This window comes from Pseudopipra pipra, chromosome 3 (assembly GCF_036250125.1).
Source record: "Pseudopipra pipra isolate bDixPip1 chromosome 3, bDixPip1.hap1, whole genome shotgun sequence".
NCBI classification, from domain to species: domain Eukaryota; kingdom Metazoa; phylum Chordata; class Aves; order Passeriformes; family Pipridae; genus Pseudopipra; species Pseudopipra pipra.
In genome coordinates, this window is record NC_087551.1 from 116,811,100 (window position 1) to 116,828,722 (window position 17,623).

Here is a 17,623-nt window from a genome sequence, read left to right on the forward strand (position 1 = left end):
TTCAGCCCAGTAAATAGCCTTCTGACCGTGCTGAGGTGCACTGGGGCCAGCAGTGTGTTCGGACTGGGGACTGACACCCTTCCTTGTGTTGCAGATGACAACATCCAGGAGCTGGCAGCTGAACTGGTCCAGCTTGGATTCATCAGCGAGGTAAGCAGGGGCTCAGGTCGAGCTATAGGCCTGTATTCCTTTCTCAAAGTTCAATGATTTAGGCCAGATCAACCCTTTTCTGATGGGGAGGCAGGAGGAATAAGCCATGTCCCTGCCCTGGGGGGCTCCAGCCAAGCTCTCAGCTTTCAGTGGACAGGCCCTACCCTTAATTGTCCTTGTTCTCCCCAGGCTGACCAGAGCAGACTCACCTGTTTACTTGAAGAGGCGTTTAGCAAGTTCTACTACACTCGGAATGGATCCCTGACGGCAGTGACTGTGTCATCTTAGCCCCACGGCTCCCGGGCGGCCAGCGCGGCCTCGCTGCCTGCGACCCCTCTGTGTCTGCCCACCGCTGTCGGGCATCGCAAGACCCCAGCTGCAGTGCTTGGAAGCTCATCCTGCATGTGCCGTGGCTGGGCTCAGTGACAGTCCTCCCTGCCCGCCTCTAAAGGGGACTTTGCGCATCAGTATTATTTCCAGCCCTGTTTTTGTTGGGATTTTGCCCAGGTCGTGCTGCAGAGCTGAGGCCTGGCTCGGGGTGTTCTGCAGCCCCACTCATGTGCATGGAGTTTGTTCTGTTTGAATTGTACAAAGTGTCTTTTGCACAGCACCGAAATTTTTTTTTTTGGTTGTTTTTTTTTTTCCTTTTTCTTTTTCTTTTTTTTTCCTTGTTTTAATTTAAAGGTAAGCAGGGGTGAGCCCCTATGCCCCGCCCCCATCTGCACCCCCCGTCACTCCCCCGTTCCCGGGCCGCGGGGCCCGGGGGTGGCCGGGCTCCCCACCCTGCCCGGCGCTTCGCTCCCGCCCCCGGCTGCACTTTGTTTACTGGTTCGCACCCGCCCGGGGCCGCGGCGTGAGCCGGCCCCGGGCTGTGGCCCCGCGGCCCCGGCAGCCCCCCGCCCTCCCTGCGGGCCCCGCGGGCTCCCGGGGCTGCAGCGGCCCCGTCGCCCCGTCCCGGCGCGTGGCGGGGCTGAGCCGCGGCTCCTGCATCTCATTTCTATCATTTCCTATTTTTAATAAACTGTTTTGTAAATACGCGAGTGCCGCCTCTTTCCGGGCGGGGCGGGCCGGGGCCGCCCGTCCTGCCCCGGGGCGGCGCGAGGGCGGCGGCGGCGGCGGCCATGGCCGGGGGACGGCGGGGGCCGGGGGCGCTGGCGGAGCCGCGGCGGCTGATGCGCTCGGGGCTGGGGCTGATCGTGCTGGGCCACGGCAGCCTGGTGCTGGGCGCCATCGTGCACGGCTCGGTCCTGCGGCACGTGGCCGGCGCCCGCCGAGCCGGCACCCCCGAGTACGCGGCGGCCAACGTGGTGTCGGTGTGCTCGGGGCTGCTGGTGAGCGCTGGCAGGGGCCGGGAGGGGACGGTGGGCCCTGCCCGGCCCCTGCTGAGCGCGGGTCTCCCCGCAGAGCATCGCCGCCGGCATCGTCGCCATCCTGGTGTCGCACAATCTGTCCCGGGCGGTCCTGGTGAGTGCGGGGCTGCGGGGCCGAGCGGGCCGGGGGCCTCGGCACGGCCCTGCCTCGCCCACGGCCGCTCCCCTGGACCTTGGCCCCGCGGGCTCCTTCCGCCTCGGCGGCGGCTGCCGGGGCTGCGGGTGTCGCCTCTGCCCGGCTCGGCCCCGCCGGCGGCCCCGGGAGGGCGGGAGCGCCTCGGTGGGTGAAGCTGCAGCCGCGCCGGGGTCCCTCATGGGCTGAGGGTGGGCGGACACGGAGCGGGGGGCACGGGGCTGAGCTGCGGGGGGGTCCCAGCGCTCTGCCGAGTGGGGCCCGTGCTGGGCTCCCCACGGAGCCCGTCAGAGGGGGCGTCCGGTGGCGCCGAGCTCACAGGGGGTGAAGGATGTGAAAGGTGAGAGACGCTCATCCGCGGGCAATGAGCCGTCCTGGAAGAGGCAGAGGTGGTGTGCTCTCTGTCGGAGCAAGTGTCTGCCGGGTTCCCAGCGCGCCCGCGATCCTGCCGAGCAGCTCTGCAGAGATGGGGGTGCCGGGCCCTGGCATTTCCCCCATCTTGGGCGAGCCCCAGTCGGGTGTTCTTGCCTGCAGCACTGGACCCTGCTGAGCGTGTCCCTGCTGAACTGCCTCCTGTCCACCGCGTGTAGCGTGGGGCTGGCACTGGCCATCGCCCTCACGGTGCACGGCCGGGGCACACACCTGGTCAGGGGCTGCAACAGCTCTGCGCTGCCTGCGGACGCCCGCACGGCCATCGCAACCAACGACTGTCCCTTCAACACAACGCGCATCTATGTGAGTCTGCGGGCCGCCGCACACCCGTGCTCCTCCCATCAGCCTCTTTCTCTCGCTGCTTCCTCTCGTTTTTCTTCTTCTTCTTCTGTCTCCCTCTCCCTCTTCTCTCCCCTGCTGCCTGGCGTGCAGGCAGCCTGGTGGAGTGCCCACACTCTGCTGACCCCCTGCTCCACAGGACACGGCCCTGGCCCTCTGGTTCCCCTCCCTGCTGCTGGCAGCTGCAGAAGCCGTGCTCTCGGGCAGGTGCTGCTTGGTTGCTCTGGTCTTCCGGGGCATCGGGCCCTGTGCACACAGCTGGGACAAAGAGCAGGTATGCCCTGTCCAGCCAGATGGGTCTCCCTGTATCTGCCCCACAGTTGCTCCCTTTGTGCTGCATTTTGAAGGTGCTGGGTTCTGCTGGGAACAAGCAGACTGTGCAGCAGTGGGAGGGGGGGATGCCGAGTTGGAACCTTTTCTGGCCAGCCTGGGTGCCAGACTGGCACCCCTTCATCTTGGAGAGTTGTGGACAGACCCTCTTCTTCATGCCCCTGAGAGTCAGGGGCTCTTGTTCTTCAAGCCTTGTTCTTTCCTTGTGTAAACTGCCCATCACACAACTGTTGCCACCCTCCCCTTCTTTTTTTTTTTCCCTTTTTTTTTCTCTGTAGCTGGCCAGGCCAAGTGCAGTGACGGAGAGGCCACCCCGAGAGAGGCAGCAGCTCCTGGCAGGGCTGGCTGAGTCTCGTGCCTAGCTGGAGAGGTGAGCGCAGCACATGGGCCGTGCTTGGGGACAGCAGGGTGCAGGCTCTGCCATCAAAAGGGCCCCTGCCCACACCAGCCCCCCAAAACACCTCTTCCCAAGCACATGGCCAGTGGTATCAGTGCGATGCTGGGACCTGCAGCACAGCCTTGCACTTACACGTGCTCCTTCACTCCCAGGTGGTGCTGCAGGAGTGCTGTGATCCAGAGCAAGGTGACATCACACCTGCACCATGCCCCTGCTGTGGGTAAGGTGGGCTGCAGGGGTGAGGGGTGCGCCTTCCTTCTCCCCCAGCCCCACCACCCCACCTGGCACAGATCCTGCAGGTCAGAAGGTGCTTTGGGCCCCAGACACTCTCCCCCTTCTCTCCCCAAGCTGCCAGGCCCTTCCTGGCATGCTGAAGGCTCTGTCAGCAGTCATGTCTGTCAGCAGTGACTGGGGTGAGCAGAGGTGCCGGGGCCCAAGTCCTGGTGGCACTGCGAGCAGGTCAGCTGGCTGTGCCGTGCTCAGGTAGGGCAGGGAACAGAAGGTGAAGAATCCTTTTGGTGTGAGCCTCTGGCTTTCTTGAGTAAATAAACTTTTCCACACTGGCTTCTGTGAGTGGCTCTGCTGGGCAAGTGCTGGCTGGGAGCTTGGCCTGCTGAGGGAAGGACTGTGCAGCTGCTGGGAGAGTCCATGTCCATGCTCCCCACTCCCTAGGCACAGGGATGTTGACAGAGCCATGGTCTCAGTGTGACAGTCGTCCATCAGGGTGGAGGTTGAGACTCGTGTACAGGGTTTATGGCCCTGTGCCCCAGCAGCTGCCTGTGTTGTGGGCTCAGCATCCCCTGGCACACAGGAGCACAGCAGGGTTGAGATACACATTTATTGGGGGTGGAAGGGGAGGGTGCTGAAGAACTGCCCTGAAAGCTTCCGTAGTCCTGCTCACTGGAAGGAGAAGCTGGTGCTCGGGAGTGCCCCACACCACCGTCGGAGAAACTCGATCACATCCTGGCCTGCAGGGCTGTGGGATGTCTGCAGAATGAGAGAGATCTTGGCACTGGAAAGAGGGCCCTCTCCCAGGGGGCTCCCCGAGAGTACCCCGGGGGCTGACAGGGCTGGGGCTGTTAATTCCCACCCAACAGCACATTGGGAGAGTGCAATAAACCTTCCTGGGAGAGTGACTCACCCAGCATGACTGTATTGTCAGCATGAGGGGCTGAACCCACCCCCACAGCCTGCCTGCCTGCCCCACAGGGTCCTGGCTCACCTTGACAGCCATCATGAACTTGTACCACGCGTCCTTGTTGACTTCTCGGCCTGGCTTCAACTCGATCTTGTTTCTTAGTACAGGGTATCCTGGGCACAAAGTGACACGTTCAGAACAAGCTGAGCCCCACAGCAGACCCCCACCTGGTGCATCCATTCCCTCTGCCGTGGTTGGGGCTGCCCCATGGCACAGTGTGGAGAGAGCGATACTGCCTCAGGCTTTAAGAGACCAGAATGAAGAAGGGGGTGCTCAAAGTGGCAGGATCAAATGAAGATGAAGGCTGAACTGCCCTTGGCCAAGGACACCCAAGTGAGTAGGTCAAACAATGGCACCCAGCTCCTGATTTTAAAGCCTGTTCTGGTGGCTCACCTCTGCTCTCCCTTCCCTGATCCTCTTTAAGTCCTGCACTGCAGTCCAGTACTATCTGAAGTGTGCACATGGGGAACAGACCTTGCCAGAAGTGACAGCTTTTGTAGAGCAGGGCAGAGCAGGGCCAGGTGCTGCCTGGGGACAAGCATCTGTGCTGGCCAGCCTGGAGTCCCCAGACAGAGCTGTGCCAGCCTGAGCCATCACAGAATCACACAGAGTGGCTGAGGTCGGAAGGGCTCTGGAGTCTGTATGGTCCAACCCCCTGCTCAGACAGGGCCACCCCCGCCCAGGACCATGTCCAGATGGCTTTTGACTGTCTGGAAGGATGGAGATGCCACAACTTCTGTGCAACCTGTTCCAGCGCTCAGTCACCCTCCCAGTAACAAAAGGGTCCTTCTATCTCCTCCAGCAGCGCTGGTTCCCCACAGCCACAGTCTCCCCACTCCCAGACCTGCCCGGCAGCATGTTCCCCCTCCCTGCATGGCACCATCATCCCTATCTGAGTGAGCTGGCCTGGAGCTTACCTGTGAGCAGGCAGGGCAGGGAACGCACCCCGGTCCCCGCTGCCACCAGTGAGGCTTCGTAGGTGTTGCGCTCGTCCTGTGGCAGCACCTGCTCCAGCCGCTGGTCCATGGACATGGTGAGCACCCAGTCCTTGACCTCCTCCCGCTGCTCCTCCTGCAGGCACAGGCCAGGGCATGGCCTGGAATTGCTGTGCCGCTGCCTGGCTGCAGCCCCACAGCCCCAGGGAGCACGGGGGAGAGCAGGACACAGGCATGCAGGACGTGCACAGGTGAGCACACACACACGGGTGGTGCACAGCAGAGGGTGAGTGCACGTGTGTGTGTGTTGGAGAGCATGGGAAAGAATGTGTGTGTCTGTGTGCGCTTGCAATGGGGTGGGGGGCACAGAGCAGGGCCAGGGCTGGCTCTGTTTCCATCCCCAGTAGTCCCTACCATCCCAGCCTCATCCCAGCCCCTGTTCAGAGGGCCCTGAGGTACCATCACTGCTCACAGGAGCTGGAGAATGCAGGTGACACTCACAGGCACATGCTGTTGGGCTGGAAGTGGCACTTCAAAAGGAATGTCTGTTCTCTGGAAATCAGAGTGGTCCAGGGAATCCAGGTTCCCTTCTTCAATGGCCTGGGAAAGGAGAAGTGGTGGAGCACTGGGCAATGCCAGTTGTGGAGCTCACAGCACAGTTCATGGTGAGGATGCCCCTCTCCGTGCTTTGGTGACCAGGCCCTCCTGGCATCCACGGCCACCCTCTGCAGTGCCCCTCAGACACTCTCCTACTCAAACCTGTCAGGTGGCCTCAAAGAAGGGAAAGATGTAATCCAGGGCTTTTATTTTCCCCCAGCAGCTGCCAACAGCTTTTGGGAGTGTGGCACAGTGAGGTCTGTCAGCTCCCTTGGGTTTGGTGTTTCTGATGACCAACCTGCTGGTCAAAGAAGGGGCTGAGGGGACTCTCGAGTCTTGTATCACAGTGGCCAAGGCACTGGGTGGTGGCCTCCACCCCCCAGGTAGTTTTCTTTCCCTTGGAACAACTCAGGTGAGCTCATCCCGAAAGCTGTAACAGCACCTATAGCCATAAGGACTTCAGGCCTAAACTGTCAGGCCAACGTGCTCTTTGCTGCCACGTGCACTGTGGCACTGGCACGCCCAGGGCTGTGCAGGTGCCCTCTGTGACAGGTCCTCCCACAGGTGGTGTGAGGGTACCCAGTGCTGTGCACACACACACTGAGTGGGGTTTGGGGCTCTCCATCAGCATGAACTCCAATGTGCTGCCATAAGAGCCTCAGATGTGCCCTGCCCAGGCTGGGGGTCTGCGGTGGCCCTACTGCTCGGTGTCATTTTAGTGGAACAGCCCCCCCCTGCAGACCATACGCACGTCTGAGAGGTCCAGGAAGCGGTTCAGGAAGATGAATGCCATGTTCTCCCAGCTGACTGCCTGGTACAGAGAGGAACCCCGAGTGAGACCGGGCAGCTCATCCTCACAGCCACAGCTCTCCTCCCAGAGCCAGTCTGGGGAGGACATGGCTCTCTGTGTGACAGCATCCCACTTGCAGCACAGGGAATGGACAAAGAGACTGCACATCCCCGCTCGCCACCCCTGAGGAATGAATCCCTGGGACAACCAGCCCCGTGGCCACAGGCTGTCCCTCACAATGCAGCCAGGCATTATGGACAGGCTGGATGAGGCTTGGAGCAACCTAGTCTAGTGAAAGGTGTCCCTGCCCACGGCAGAGGGTGGAATGAGATGAGCTTTAAGGTCCCTTCCCACCCAAACTATTCCATGATTCCATTAGTGCACAGCCAGGTCCAGGCTGTGAGGGCATGCTGCTGTCCTCGCCATGTGTCACCTGGGCAGACTGTCAGACACTTGAGTGACCCAGAGCAGTCTCACAGCCACACTAACAGAGCCCTAATGTGGCCTCTGTCCACCCCTGGCTCTGCAGGTCCTGTCGGTTGGCTGAGGTCTGTCCTCCCTGCCTGAGGCTGGACAGCTGCTGGAGTTTGGCTATTGGGCTGCAAGTGCAATCAGGGGGGAATTTGGGAAGATAAAGCTGAGAATCTCTGAACCCAGGGTGCCCCACCTCCTCCTCTGCTCTGCTGGCAGGTAGCTCTTACCTTGGCAGCTACCCCAGCCTCATAGAAAGCCTTGTCTGCAGGGAGCAGATCCGTGTGGCGCAGCAGGGAAATGGACAGCTGGGCAGCCATGGTGTCCTGTGAACATAGAGGACAGGAAAGACACAACAATTCAGCACAGAAAAAACAGCTTGTAAGGGATCTCACGAGATCACACCACCCCAGACTCACGGCAGGGACTCTGCACCCGCATGTGCCCTACAGGTAACAAAGGTCAAAAGCTTCAGTTCTGACCCTGACTTCCCTCACTACTGAACACATGGGACTGTCACCTGAGGGTGAAGTTCTTCTGTTTATGAACATTGCTATTTTTCAGTAGAAGCCAACCCCAAATTCCCCCCATTTGAGACACAGAACAGGTGAGGTTGGAAGGGATTGCTGGTGACTGCCAAGTCCTGCCCGAGCCCTGGTCAAAGCAGAGGCAGGAACATGCCTGTCAGGTTTTGACTATCTCAAGGGATGGAGACTCTCCAGCCTCTCCAGGAAACCTACTCCAGCCACAGTCTCAGTAAGCTTTTTCTTGTATTCAGTTATGTAAGAATTATGGAGTGGAGATGAGGAATTAAAGGGGGATTTCACTTTTCTGCTTGCCAGATATACATCATCACACCAGAACTGTCAAGGCCACCCCTGGCTCCATGATCCCAAATAGACTGTGCAGCATCTCAACATTCCACAGCTGTGAGGGTCTGTACAGACTTGCTGTCTGACATGGTTCTGGACTCCCAACATCCACACATACAGCCATGGGGAAGTCCCAGTCTCCCCTGTGACTTTCCCTGGGGTCCTAGCTGTGGCAACCTTTCCTTTTTGCAGCCTTCTCCATCACAGCTCCAGTCCCACGCTAATACAGACCTCTAGCACAATTCCACAATCCCACATGGATCAAGACTTCAGCAGGGAGGCTGCTACATATTGTGGTCCACAACAATTCCCAGTCCACAAAAGACTCCAAAATACTTACAGTGCCTTTTGTGCCCCCCTCCCAGGCCTGTGAGCTCCCAAAGCCCCCTGAGAGGCTCAGCACACAGGGCCAGCACCTGCCCAAGCCCTGGGCAGATGAGCTGCTCTCAAGATCGTGTGAAGCCCAGCAGCTCTCACAGCCCAGGACAGCAGAGAGGAAGCAATCCCTCTCCTGGGAAGACCAGATTTTTTGTGAATCCCTAACTTTCTATGGTGCCTTTGCTCTCACAAGTCATGCCAAACACATGGATCAGCTTTCCCCTGGTTTACAGCTCAGCCTCAATGGCTGGGGCAGTTGCCACTATAAGCAGGGAAGACCATCTCCAGTTTCCCCTGCTGGTGAAGGGCTCCCAGATCTCTGCAGTCCTATTCCCATGCATCCATGATACATGTAAGTGCTCCATTAAGTGGAATAGTAACCTGTGGATATCCCTGAACCTGCACATCCCCTCAGGGTTCCCCACTCAGGGTGGTGACCTGGCAGAGGAACTGCAAAGCCTCACCAGCTGCTTCAGGCCCTGCGCAGCGGAGCGGGCGGCACAGTAGTGGGAGATCAGCAGCATCCTCTCGAACTCCTCGTGTGCCGGAGTGTTTGCCTCGCTGCACTTCACCAAGTTTTCACACTGAGAAGAGAAAATGAGAGTAACTGAGGGCATGAGAGCACAAGGGCACTCTTTATCCACTTGAGGCCAGGAAAGCCCAGGGAGAGAGGGAACTGAAATATCCAGGCACCTCTAGAACTGGAAAGGGGCTGGGCCTTGGGTGCTCTGCCTCCCACAGCATGCTGAAGGAAGGAGGCTGTGGGAGCCAGGAATAGTCAACAGTACTGCAACAACAGCCAGCACTGGAGGCAGGAGTGAGTCTGGATGGACAAAGGGGGATTTGCTCATTTCATCTGTGCTAGAGCTATTTGGCTGTGCTATTTGTGGGACAGAAACAGTGATGAGGCAATCATGAGCTCTGAGGTGTTCTGGGACAGGAATGAGGAGCAGAAGGCTCTAAGCATCCCTGGGAAGATGGGGAAGACTTGTATTTTCCAGGCTCAGTAGCTCTGTGCTTTCCCCATGCAGCCTGGTGAGTATGGGTGTAGGATGAGAAGTGGACGTGTCATGATAGGCTCTCATGTTGCAGTGACACAGAGAGCTCTGCAAGGGCCAATGTCCAGACCCACTTCTAGCATTTGGCCTCGAGTGCAGAGTCACCTTCTTCTCTGCCTTCTCTTGCTCGGCCACATTCATTTCACATGATCCTGTTGTCCTGCTGTCCACACTGCCATCTCTTTCCCCTGAGCTTGTGTTCTAAAAACACTGCCCGTGCCACCCGGTACGATTCTTCTCCCTGTCCTGTCAGGAGTCCCCAGGGGCTGGAGCTGAGAGGGCAGCGGTGGCCATGGCCACACTCACCAGACTGAGGAGCACATCCCGCAGGTCAGCCCAGCTGGAGTACGCCTCGGCACAGTTCATGCCAGAGGCATTCACCATCTCCACAAAGAGACGCTTGTAAATGTTGAAGTTCTGCAACAAAAAGGAGAGAAGTGTGGAAGGAGCCAGACCAGGACTCAGTGTCTCTGGAGCTCTCCTGCTGCCAGGCACAGACTGAGGGAATGGCTCCTTGTGTGGCAGTGCTGCAGGTTGCTGGCTGCAGGGAGTGCTGGGGACAATGCAGGGAATGGGAAGGCTGGAAGGATGCTTCCTGCAGCCAGTGCTCTCTGAGAGGCAAATGGTTCCTTTTGTTCTGAACTTGGTGCTCAAGGTGTTCAAAACAAACACAAACACTCAACTCTCTCTGCTGCCTCAAGTAGAGAATGTGCCAGAAGATTGCCTTTAGCCCTCTGGAAGAATCCACCGCAGGGCTGGAGTGGCTTGGCCATGCTGAACAGTTGGCAGTCCCAGTTGTGACTGGGAGCCTGACTCAGGTGGCAGATCCCAGCACGCTGGGATGTGGTGCTGCCCTCATTACCTGGGGGTTGGCAGGGGCTCCGTGGTGGACGTACAGGCGCAGGGCCTTGTCCCAGCTGCCCTCCCGGATCAGGTGTGTTGCGTACAGAGCGACGTACTTGTGCAGGACTTTATAGTTCTGGAGAAGACACAGAGACAGCAGCATGAGACTTGTGAACTGAAGACTTGTTCCTCCGTGGAGATGGATTCAGCCGTGTGTGCACCCACCCACACACCTGAGTCCCAAAGGGCAAGACAGGTAATCAGAGCCAGACTGTTCACAGCACACCTGGGTTTTGATTTGGACCCTACTGACACCTTAATCCTGGCTAGCTGATACTGTGCTCATCCTCCACACATACAAATACAGCTGTTTTCCAGCTGTTCAGCACTTGCCAAAGAAACACTGTCAAACACCTGAAGGATGCAGCACTCTACTGTGTGGCACCATGGGTACTGACTGTAAGCCAGCCCTTAGTCTAGCCAAGAATTAGCTAAAACCCTTGGTGAAGGTGTTTGTAATTTACAAGGCTACTCTAGTCCATTTTCCACAGGATGTCACAGCTCCAGGACTCCACAGCTCCTTGGAACACTGCTCATACTTGTGCTGACCCCACAGACACTTCTGAGGACTGCTCTTGGCCTCACAGAAATTCAAGCGAGGAAAGACCTCCTTCACACACACTTAAATATAGTAATAAGGAAGAAAATGGCACAAAATGTGCCTGTTAAAAACTGAGCAATGGAAGCAAGTTTATTGTGCAGAAGAGAGACCAGTGCCCCAGCAGATGTCTAGAAGTTGAACCCAGGCTCAGCACAGCTTGGGATAAAGATTCAGTCTGGTATGTGAGCTGTTTTGATAAATGTAACATTATTGCTGTATAATCACTGTATATCAGCTGAGTCAAAGTGATGATATTCTGAACTGGTTACAGAGCAGGGTGGTGCTAATGCTCTTAAGAGGCACGAGCAGACCAACATCTCCTTGGGCTCAGCGTGACCGTGGGGTGACTGGCCAACAATAAACTGACAGAGCCTTTCCCAGGGAATGGAGTGTGCAGTTATTTTTTGTGGATGAAGATCAACACCTGCGGCTCCTGATAAACAGAATATCAGTACAGGAGCCTCCAAGAGAACACTGATTACAATAGGGACCATCTGCACCACAGAGAAGCCCAAGTGAAATCAAGTTTGTTCTAGTAGAATCCAAACTCAGGTTGCTGGAACCGAAGTTATAAAACCACACTCGCAGACATTCCCAGTGCTTTTCCAAGGCATCAGTGCTGGCCCAAGTGATAAACTGTGGTGTCTCCACTAATGGCAGATGCCATTGCCAGGGCTGCCCTGTTATTCAATCTGAACCAATACCTCATTCCAAAAAATCAACACCTTCCTTTGGTTATCTTCATTATCAACAACCACTGAATCATTAACCAATCAATCACCAATCAATAACCACTGAATACAAACCATCCCTCGAAGGAGATCCTGGTAATTGAGAGCTTTCTCCTTCTGTTACTGACACGGAAGAGTACTGTAAAACAGTTTAATTTTGCTTTTCTTCATTTTTATTACCCCGCTCCGGTAATTTTGTTACTTTTAGGTCAGAAAAACCGAAAAAATGTCGAATTTGCTTTCCTGACAAAGATGTCTCATTCCAACTAACACCAGGGCTCTCCAGAACATGGAGAAAGAAGGCTTTCTTCTACAGATCCCTCTGTTTCCATGGTACCAATTACTTTCAGTCCAAACAACTCATTTAGCTTCTTCCAATGCTCCATTAACCACAAAATTTAAACACAATATGCTTCCCTGCTCAGCCTGGCTGGCCATGATGGGGACAGTGGTGTGGTGCTTCCTGAGCTCCCCATGCTGCCCACCCGCTCCGGCTGTCCCTGCTCCAAGGTGCCAGGGGCCTGGCCCCGAGGGCTCACACAGGGCTCACCTGCTTAGCTGCGACTTCCAGGCACTTCTCCCACTGCTCCTGCTTTGCATATATATCCAGAGCAGCCATGACATCGATTCCCACCAGCTGGGGATGGAAGCAACCGTAAATTCACTGTGCAGGCCAGGCTTCCTACTCACATCCAGGCAGGCATCAGCTCACCTGGGTCTTTCTCCCAGACACACAGTCCCTCCCTCTCCGTGGCATGAACTTACAGAGCCAGTGTGACCCATCTGCCATCCAGAGAGACCTGGACAGGCTGCAGAGGTGGGCCTGTGCAAACCTCATGAAGGTCAACAAGGCCAAGTGAAGGTGTTGCACCTGGGTCAGAGCAACCCCACACACAGATACAGCCTGGGTGGAGAATGGCTGAGAGCAGCCCAGGGGAGAAGGACTTGGGGGTATTGCTGGGCAAAAGACTGGACATGACCCAGCAATGTGTGCCTGGAGCAACATGGTCTAGTGGAAAGTGTCCCTGCCCATGGCAGAGAGGTGGAATGAGATGAGCTTTAAGGTCCCTTCCCAGCCAAACCGTTCTGTGATTCCGTGGTCTGGTATGGAATAGCCACGGCTCACAGGCACATATAGATTTCTCACCCGTGGGCATAGTCAGGCAAAAGCCCCGTGAGAAAGGCCCCAAGGATCTGCACAGGTCTTGACATCACTCCCTTGCCTGCAAGACATCCCAAATACGTACCGAATCCACCTTTCCTTGGTTCTTTAAATACTCTTTATAACGCTGGTCCACATACTCCTCTGACCTGTGGGTAGAAAGAATCCTTGTGCCTTGCATCAGTGCAGAGGCTGGATTCAGCCTTGGAACCAGAGGACTTCCAGCTGTGCTGTGTCTTGCTGGTGGGCTGCTGGCACACAGGTAGAAGGGGGAGGAAAGGGCCGAGGTAGCTCTTCACAGCATAACGTGTGAGGAGAACAAGGGATCACAGGGCTTTCAGAACAAACTGCATGCACAGGACTATGACAAGGGAAAGGGAGATACGGATAGGGATGGAACAAAAGGGAATAACAATCTTCATGGGATGTCTGACAACAGAAAAGTGTCAGAATGGCTTGAGAAGGGTAGCTGTGGAAAACGTGCCCTGTTGAGCCTGGGAAGGCCACTGTGGGAAGAATCCAGGAAATCTGGGGACCGCAGGACAGGAAAAGACAGGACAAGGGATCATCTGGGAGTGGGAGAAGGAGCAGGAAGAGCATAATTTGCAAAGTTCAGGACATACCTGGGGTCCAACTCCTTGGCCACATGCTTGGCTTTGCTCCATTCCTCCCCTTCAATGAAGGCATCAATAGCTTCTCGGATGAGGTCCAAGTTTAGGTAGAGTTCAGCTGCCTGGAGGGCGAGACACAGTCCCATGGGAGACAGTCCATGCATTCCAGGCTGAAGCTGGTGCAGACCAGCACACAGCCACAACAGAAAGTCTCTTCCCAAAAGATAACCTGCTCCTCTCCTTCCTGCCTCCTCCCAAGGCCTGCCTCTCTCACACTACTCCAGGACTTGATTCCTTCCCCTCCTTCATCCTCCTTCAAGACTCTGCACTGCCTAACTCTGGATAGAGCCATCCACCCAGCACCCCAGGATGTGACCTAGCCTCCTTCCCTTGGATAGAGCTCTCCCTTCCTATGTCAGTCAGTACTTCTCCAGCAGTTTGGGGGCAGGAGCCAGCCCTCACCACGCTGTATTTCTTCATGGCCACCAGCTGAGGAGCCACAGTCCGTGTCACCTCCACGCTCTGTGACTGACCCAAGAATTTCACAGCCAACTCAGCAGCCTGTGAAGAGAAATTGTCAGCAGCACAAACGATAAAAGCTGTGGGAGAGTAGGATAAAGCTGGGAAGTTCTCAGTCCCAGCTAAAAGACTGAGAGTTGGAAGCACTTCAACTATGGAGAAGGGGAGAAGAAATGGCAGCTCACTTCAGCAAGACAGAGAAGCAAAGCCCAGCTACTTTCACACACAGAAGATCAAACAAGGACATAATTGTTGAAGTTGGTACAAGGACATGGATGTGAGTGAGAAGTATGAACAAGAACAAAACAAAGAGTGGTGAGACAGAACAAGAAGGTGCTCCTCTAGCAAGAGCTGAGGCATAAAGTGCAGCTCTTCAGTGCAGGGAGCTGTGGGCACACAGACAGGCACTGGCCTGCCACAGGCAGTGGTGCCAGAGCAAGGGGGTCAGCACCATGCAGGGTAAGCACAGCCCATCATGGCTCAAGAAAACAGCTAGGAAGGCTTTCAGCTCTGCAGCCACTGCAGCCTGCAGGTTCTCCTGTGCCCTGCAGTGACTGGGATCTCTAAGGTGCTCTCAGGTTGTGGGAGAGCTCCCAGGCAGCAGAGCAAGTGAAGGGAATCACAGCCCCTGACGGTACCTTCAGCAAGCACTTCTCCACCAGGCCACTGTTGCTGGGATCCCGCACCTTCAGGTAGCAGTCCACTGCCCTGGCGTATTCCCCAGCCTGCTCCCACTCCCGGGCCTGCTCCAGCAGCCCTTCGGTTCCGCTGCAGGGAGGAATGCAGGCTGTGAGCAGGGCTGGGATGCTGCCAGAGATCCTCTAGGCAGTGTGGAGGGTGTGGGCAGGGAGGTGCACGACACAGGTAAGCCAGGGACCTCAGAGGAGAATGGAGCATGTGGCAGAGTGCACACATTGCTGAGGAGAGAACTGGCTGAGCACCCCTGGGAGATGCACTGGCAGGAAAGGACACCGTGGAGATATATATGTGGCAAGAGGCCATCTGGGAGACCTTAAATGGCAGCAATAAGCCTCCAGAGCAGGGAGGAAGGATGAGAGGAAACCTCTGCAGTAAGAAGTCTAGAGCCCTCAAGAGGGAAACCACCGGATCAGGGTTCCCATCAGGGATCCCATCAGCCTGTAAGGCATCAGCACTATGGCCACAGGGAAGAGCTACCTGGCTGTTTCCTGCAGCCTGACCACAGCATTCCCTACCCAGAGCCCTTCTTGCCAGCTTCCCTGCCACACTCCTCCTGCAGCTCTCCCAGCCGACTAGGCATGTATTCCTTGCAGATCCGCAGGGCCTCGCTCCACATGCCGGCCTCCTGCACAAGCACAATGGGGAGAAGTTTTCACCAGTTCACCAGGATCCCTCACACTCCCGCATTACATAACATATCTAGCCCCTCATGTCATCTCACCAGAGAACCTATGGAAGAAACAACCACAGCAGCACCATCCAATTCTTTCTTCCCCCCAAATGGCACCTGTGTCTATCCACTCATCCAAAGTACCTCAGGGGAACGTGTTCATCCATTCCAGCTATCTCCGTGGAATGGGCACTTAGACACCAAATGCACCCACTTGTGCTACCCCTGAGGACCACCCATATTCTGGCAGGACACCTCTTCTAGGAACTGTGAGAGCAAAGCTATGCTGTGATATCCACTGGTTCAGCCTTCAGGCCAGAATTAAGTTCCTCTAGGAACCCCCTGAGTAAATGGTTTTTCTTTGGCTATTAAGCTGACAGGGAGAGCTGGGAGGTGGATTTCACTCCTCCATCCAAACTACGTTCTTGTCCCGTGAGGAAGGCAATGATGTTGCTACAGACTACACTCACCTTGTAGTACTTTATGGCCAGCTCAGGTCTCTGTGCTCGCAGGAGGAAGGCCTCTGCCTTCTGGAACTCCCTCTGTTCAAAGGCAAACTGTGCCTGTCCAACAAGCACATCAGCCACGCTGTCCGGGTCATGGGCCTCAGCCACTCGCTGCGCCGCGTCCCAGTCCTGGTTGTGCACAAACCTGGGGGGACCGACACGGGATGGAACGAGGGGGATGACACGGGGCAGCCTGATGCTGGAGAGGCACCCAGGCTGGCATCATGTGGGGAGAGCAGATGCAGCAGGCCAGGATGTGGAAGGACACATACATCAGCACGGCCTCCTTGGGCTTCCCAGCTTTAATAAATTCTCCTTCAGCCTCCTCAAATTTGCCCTAGGAGAAAGGAAGGAATTTGCTTGCATGCCCTTCCTGTCCCGATACAATTACATGACCTCCTCTACTTACCATGAGGCAGGGAGGGTTTATGAAGCAAAGATGTGTGTGGAGCCTGGGGTTGTGGAGCCCTTTGGATGTGCAGTGACTGCAGCCAGAACTGTGCCAGCTGCAGCAGTCCCGGGACAACTGCTCAGCTATCTGAGCAACCAGAGAACTCCCACCTATTCCAGGGGAGAAATTACCTCATCTTCTAGGAACATGGCATACTTTAAGTGGATGTCTGGCATCTTCTGCTTCATGGAGAGGCGGGCCAGTTCAAAAGCAAATTCAAAGACCCTGCAATGAAAGCGAAAATGGGGTGAGGGCAGGACTCTGTGTTCTGAGGGCATGCCTTCATCAAGAGCAAGACATCAAGGAGAGCACAAGACACTGGGAGAGGAGAGAGGGTCCAAAGTGAATGGGCACTGTGGGTTCCACCTGCTCCTGCCCAGAGAACAGGAACTTTTACAGTCCCCACTGAGGAAATTCAACTCCTTCACACCTGCTCTTAGCACCCGAGGCCCTTGGTTCCATCCCAAAGGGAGGTGACAAGACTTGCAGGAGCTGAGAGATGTATGGGCTTGGGGGAGAGAAGCAGGGAATGGCCATGCAGGCAGACACCTGGCCCAGTGCAGAGCAGGGCCAAAATTCTTGTGGCAGGCAGTTACTTATGGTGACATGAGGAATACCTCCTCTCATGCTCGGAGGCTCTCACAAGGCCCTTCCTGCTGAGGTTAAGGAACAAATTGCTTTTGCCTGCACAGCTCAGACTTGGCATTTGAGAGACTGACATGAGGATGGGAAGTGCGATGTGTCAAGGGAGTGGAATGCCTGTGGGAAGTATGGTGGGGTGGGAAGACATGCCATACCCTGGCCCTGCTGCTACCATGTGAACAGAGTTATCTTGGGCCACCCATTTTTCCTCAGGTCAGGCAGAGGGCAGGGAAGTGCTGGCGGAGGCAGCTGCATACCCACTGTCCGTTGCATGGTCAATGGCCATTTCCAGAAGCCCGAATTTGCTGAGGAGTTTCACAGCTGCCTCTCCACCCAGGCTCTTCGCCCACAAATAGGCCACGTGCTTATGGGAGTTTGCTCCCCCATGTGCCTTGGCCACCTGTCCAAAAAAAGGAAGTGGAAGAGCCCAGTGCATCGATCTCACCTTCAGCAGACTGAGCCTCTCTCATGTGATGCCTGTTGGCATGAGAGAGCACCAAAACCATCTGTTCCCTCCTGAGGAACCCTTCTGTGGCCATCACTGGATTGGTGAGTGGGAGAGTGAGACAAAGGCATATAGGGCAGAGCAGAACAGCTGCTGCCTTCTCAGCACAGCCCACACCACTGTTTGGGCAGCAGAAGTGACCCTGGCACTCCATGTCCACACCGAGGGGAGCA

The 17,623-nt window shown here is 56.3% G+C and overlaps 3 protein-coding genes across 6 annotated transcripts in view; 2 read left to right on the top strand and 1 right to left on the bottom strand.

Moving 5' to 3' along the window:
* Window positions 1–1,185, top strand: part of NRBP1 (nuclear receptor binding protein 1) — a 33,243-nt gene extending 32,058 nt beyond the window's left edge. For both annotated transcript variants that reach the window (XM_064650864.1, XM_064650865.1), the window contains 2 exons: window positions 95–150; window positions 340–1,185. In XM_064650864.1, the coding sequence (XP_064506934.1) occupies window positions 95–150; window positions 340–438 (155 nt within the window). In that variant the 3' untranslated portion in view covers window positions 439–1,185. The remainder of the gene's footprint in view (window positions 1–94; window positions 151–339) is intronic.
* Window positions 1,186–1,256: 71 nt separating this feature from the next.
* KRTCAP3 (keratinocyte associated protein 3) lies at window positions 1,257–3,714 on the top strand. The gene is made up of 6 exons (XM_064650881.1): window positions 1,257–1,481; window positions 1,555–1,614; window positions 2,188–2,388; window positions 2,564–2,698; window positions 3,033–3,124; window positions 3,304–3,714. Exons 1-5 carry the CDS (start codon window positions 1,272–1,274, stop codon window positions 3,114–3,116), a joined length of 690 nt encoding a protein of 229 aa, XP_064506951.1. The 5' UTR covers window positions 1,257–1,271; the 3' UTR covers window positions 3,117–3,124; window positions 3,304–3,714.
* Window positions 3,715–3,975: 261 nt separating this feature from the next.
* The window catches only part of IFT172 (intraflagellar transport 172), a 36,062-nt gene continuing 22,414 nt past the window's right edge, over window positions 3,976–17,623 (bottom strand). Inside the window, exons 30-48 of one of the 3 annotated variants that reach the window (XM_064650854.1) lie at window positions 17,203–17,345; window positions 16,435–16,528; window positions 16,125–16,189; window positions 15,817–15,997; window positions 15,192–15,301; window positions 14,616–14,745; window positions 13,921–14,019; window positions 13,471–13,580; window positions 12,933–12,996; window positions 12,236–12,322; window positions 10,313–10,429; window positions 9,757–9,867; window positions 8,857–8,976; window positions 7,373–7,468; window positions 6,633–6,692; window positions 5,786–5,884; window positions 5,267–5,420; window positions 4,374–4,462; window positions 3,976–4,138 (exon numbers count right to left, since the gene is read on the bottom strand). In XM_064650854.1, the coding sequence (XP_064506924.1) occupies window positions 4,049–4,138; window positions 4,374–4,462; window positions 5,267–5,420; window positions 5,786–5,884; window positions 6,633–6,692; window positions 7,373–7,468; window positions 8,857–8,976; window positions 9,757–9,867; window positions 10,313–10,429; window positions 12,236–12,322; window positions 12,933–12,996; window positions 13,471–13,580; window positions 13,921–14,019; window positions 14,616–14,745; window positions 15,192–15,301; window positions 15,817–15,997; window positions 16,125–16,189; window positions 16,435–16,528; window positions 17,203–17,345 (2,019 nt within the window). In that variant the 3' untranslated portion in view covers window positions 3,976–4,048. Of the gene's footprint in view, window positions 4,139–4,373; window positions 4,463–5,266; window positions 5,421–5,785; window positions 5,885–6,632; window positions 6,693–7,372; window positions 7,469–8,856; window positions 8,977–9,756; window positions 9,868–10,312; window positions 10,430–12,235; window positions 12,495–12,832; window positions 12,909–12,932; window positions 13,141–13,470; window positions 13,581–13,920; window positions 14,020–14,615; window positions 14,746–15,191; window positions 15,302–15,816; window positions 15,998–16,124; window positions 16,190–16,434; window positions 16,529–17,202; window positions 17,346–17,623 lie in introns of those variants that run through there. The other 2 variants (XM_064650855.1, XM_064650856.1) reach the window with 2 other exon arrangements.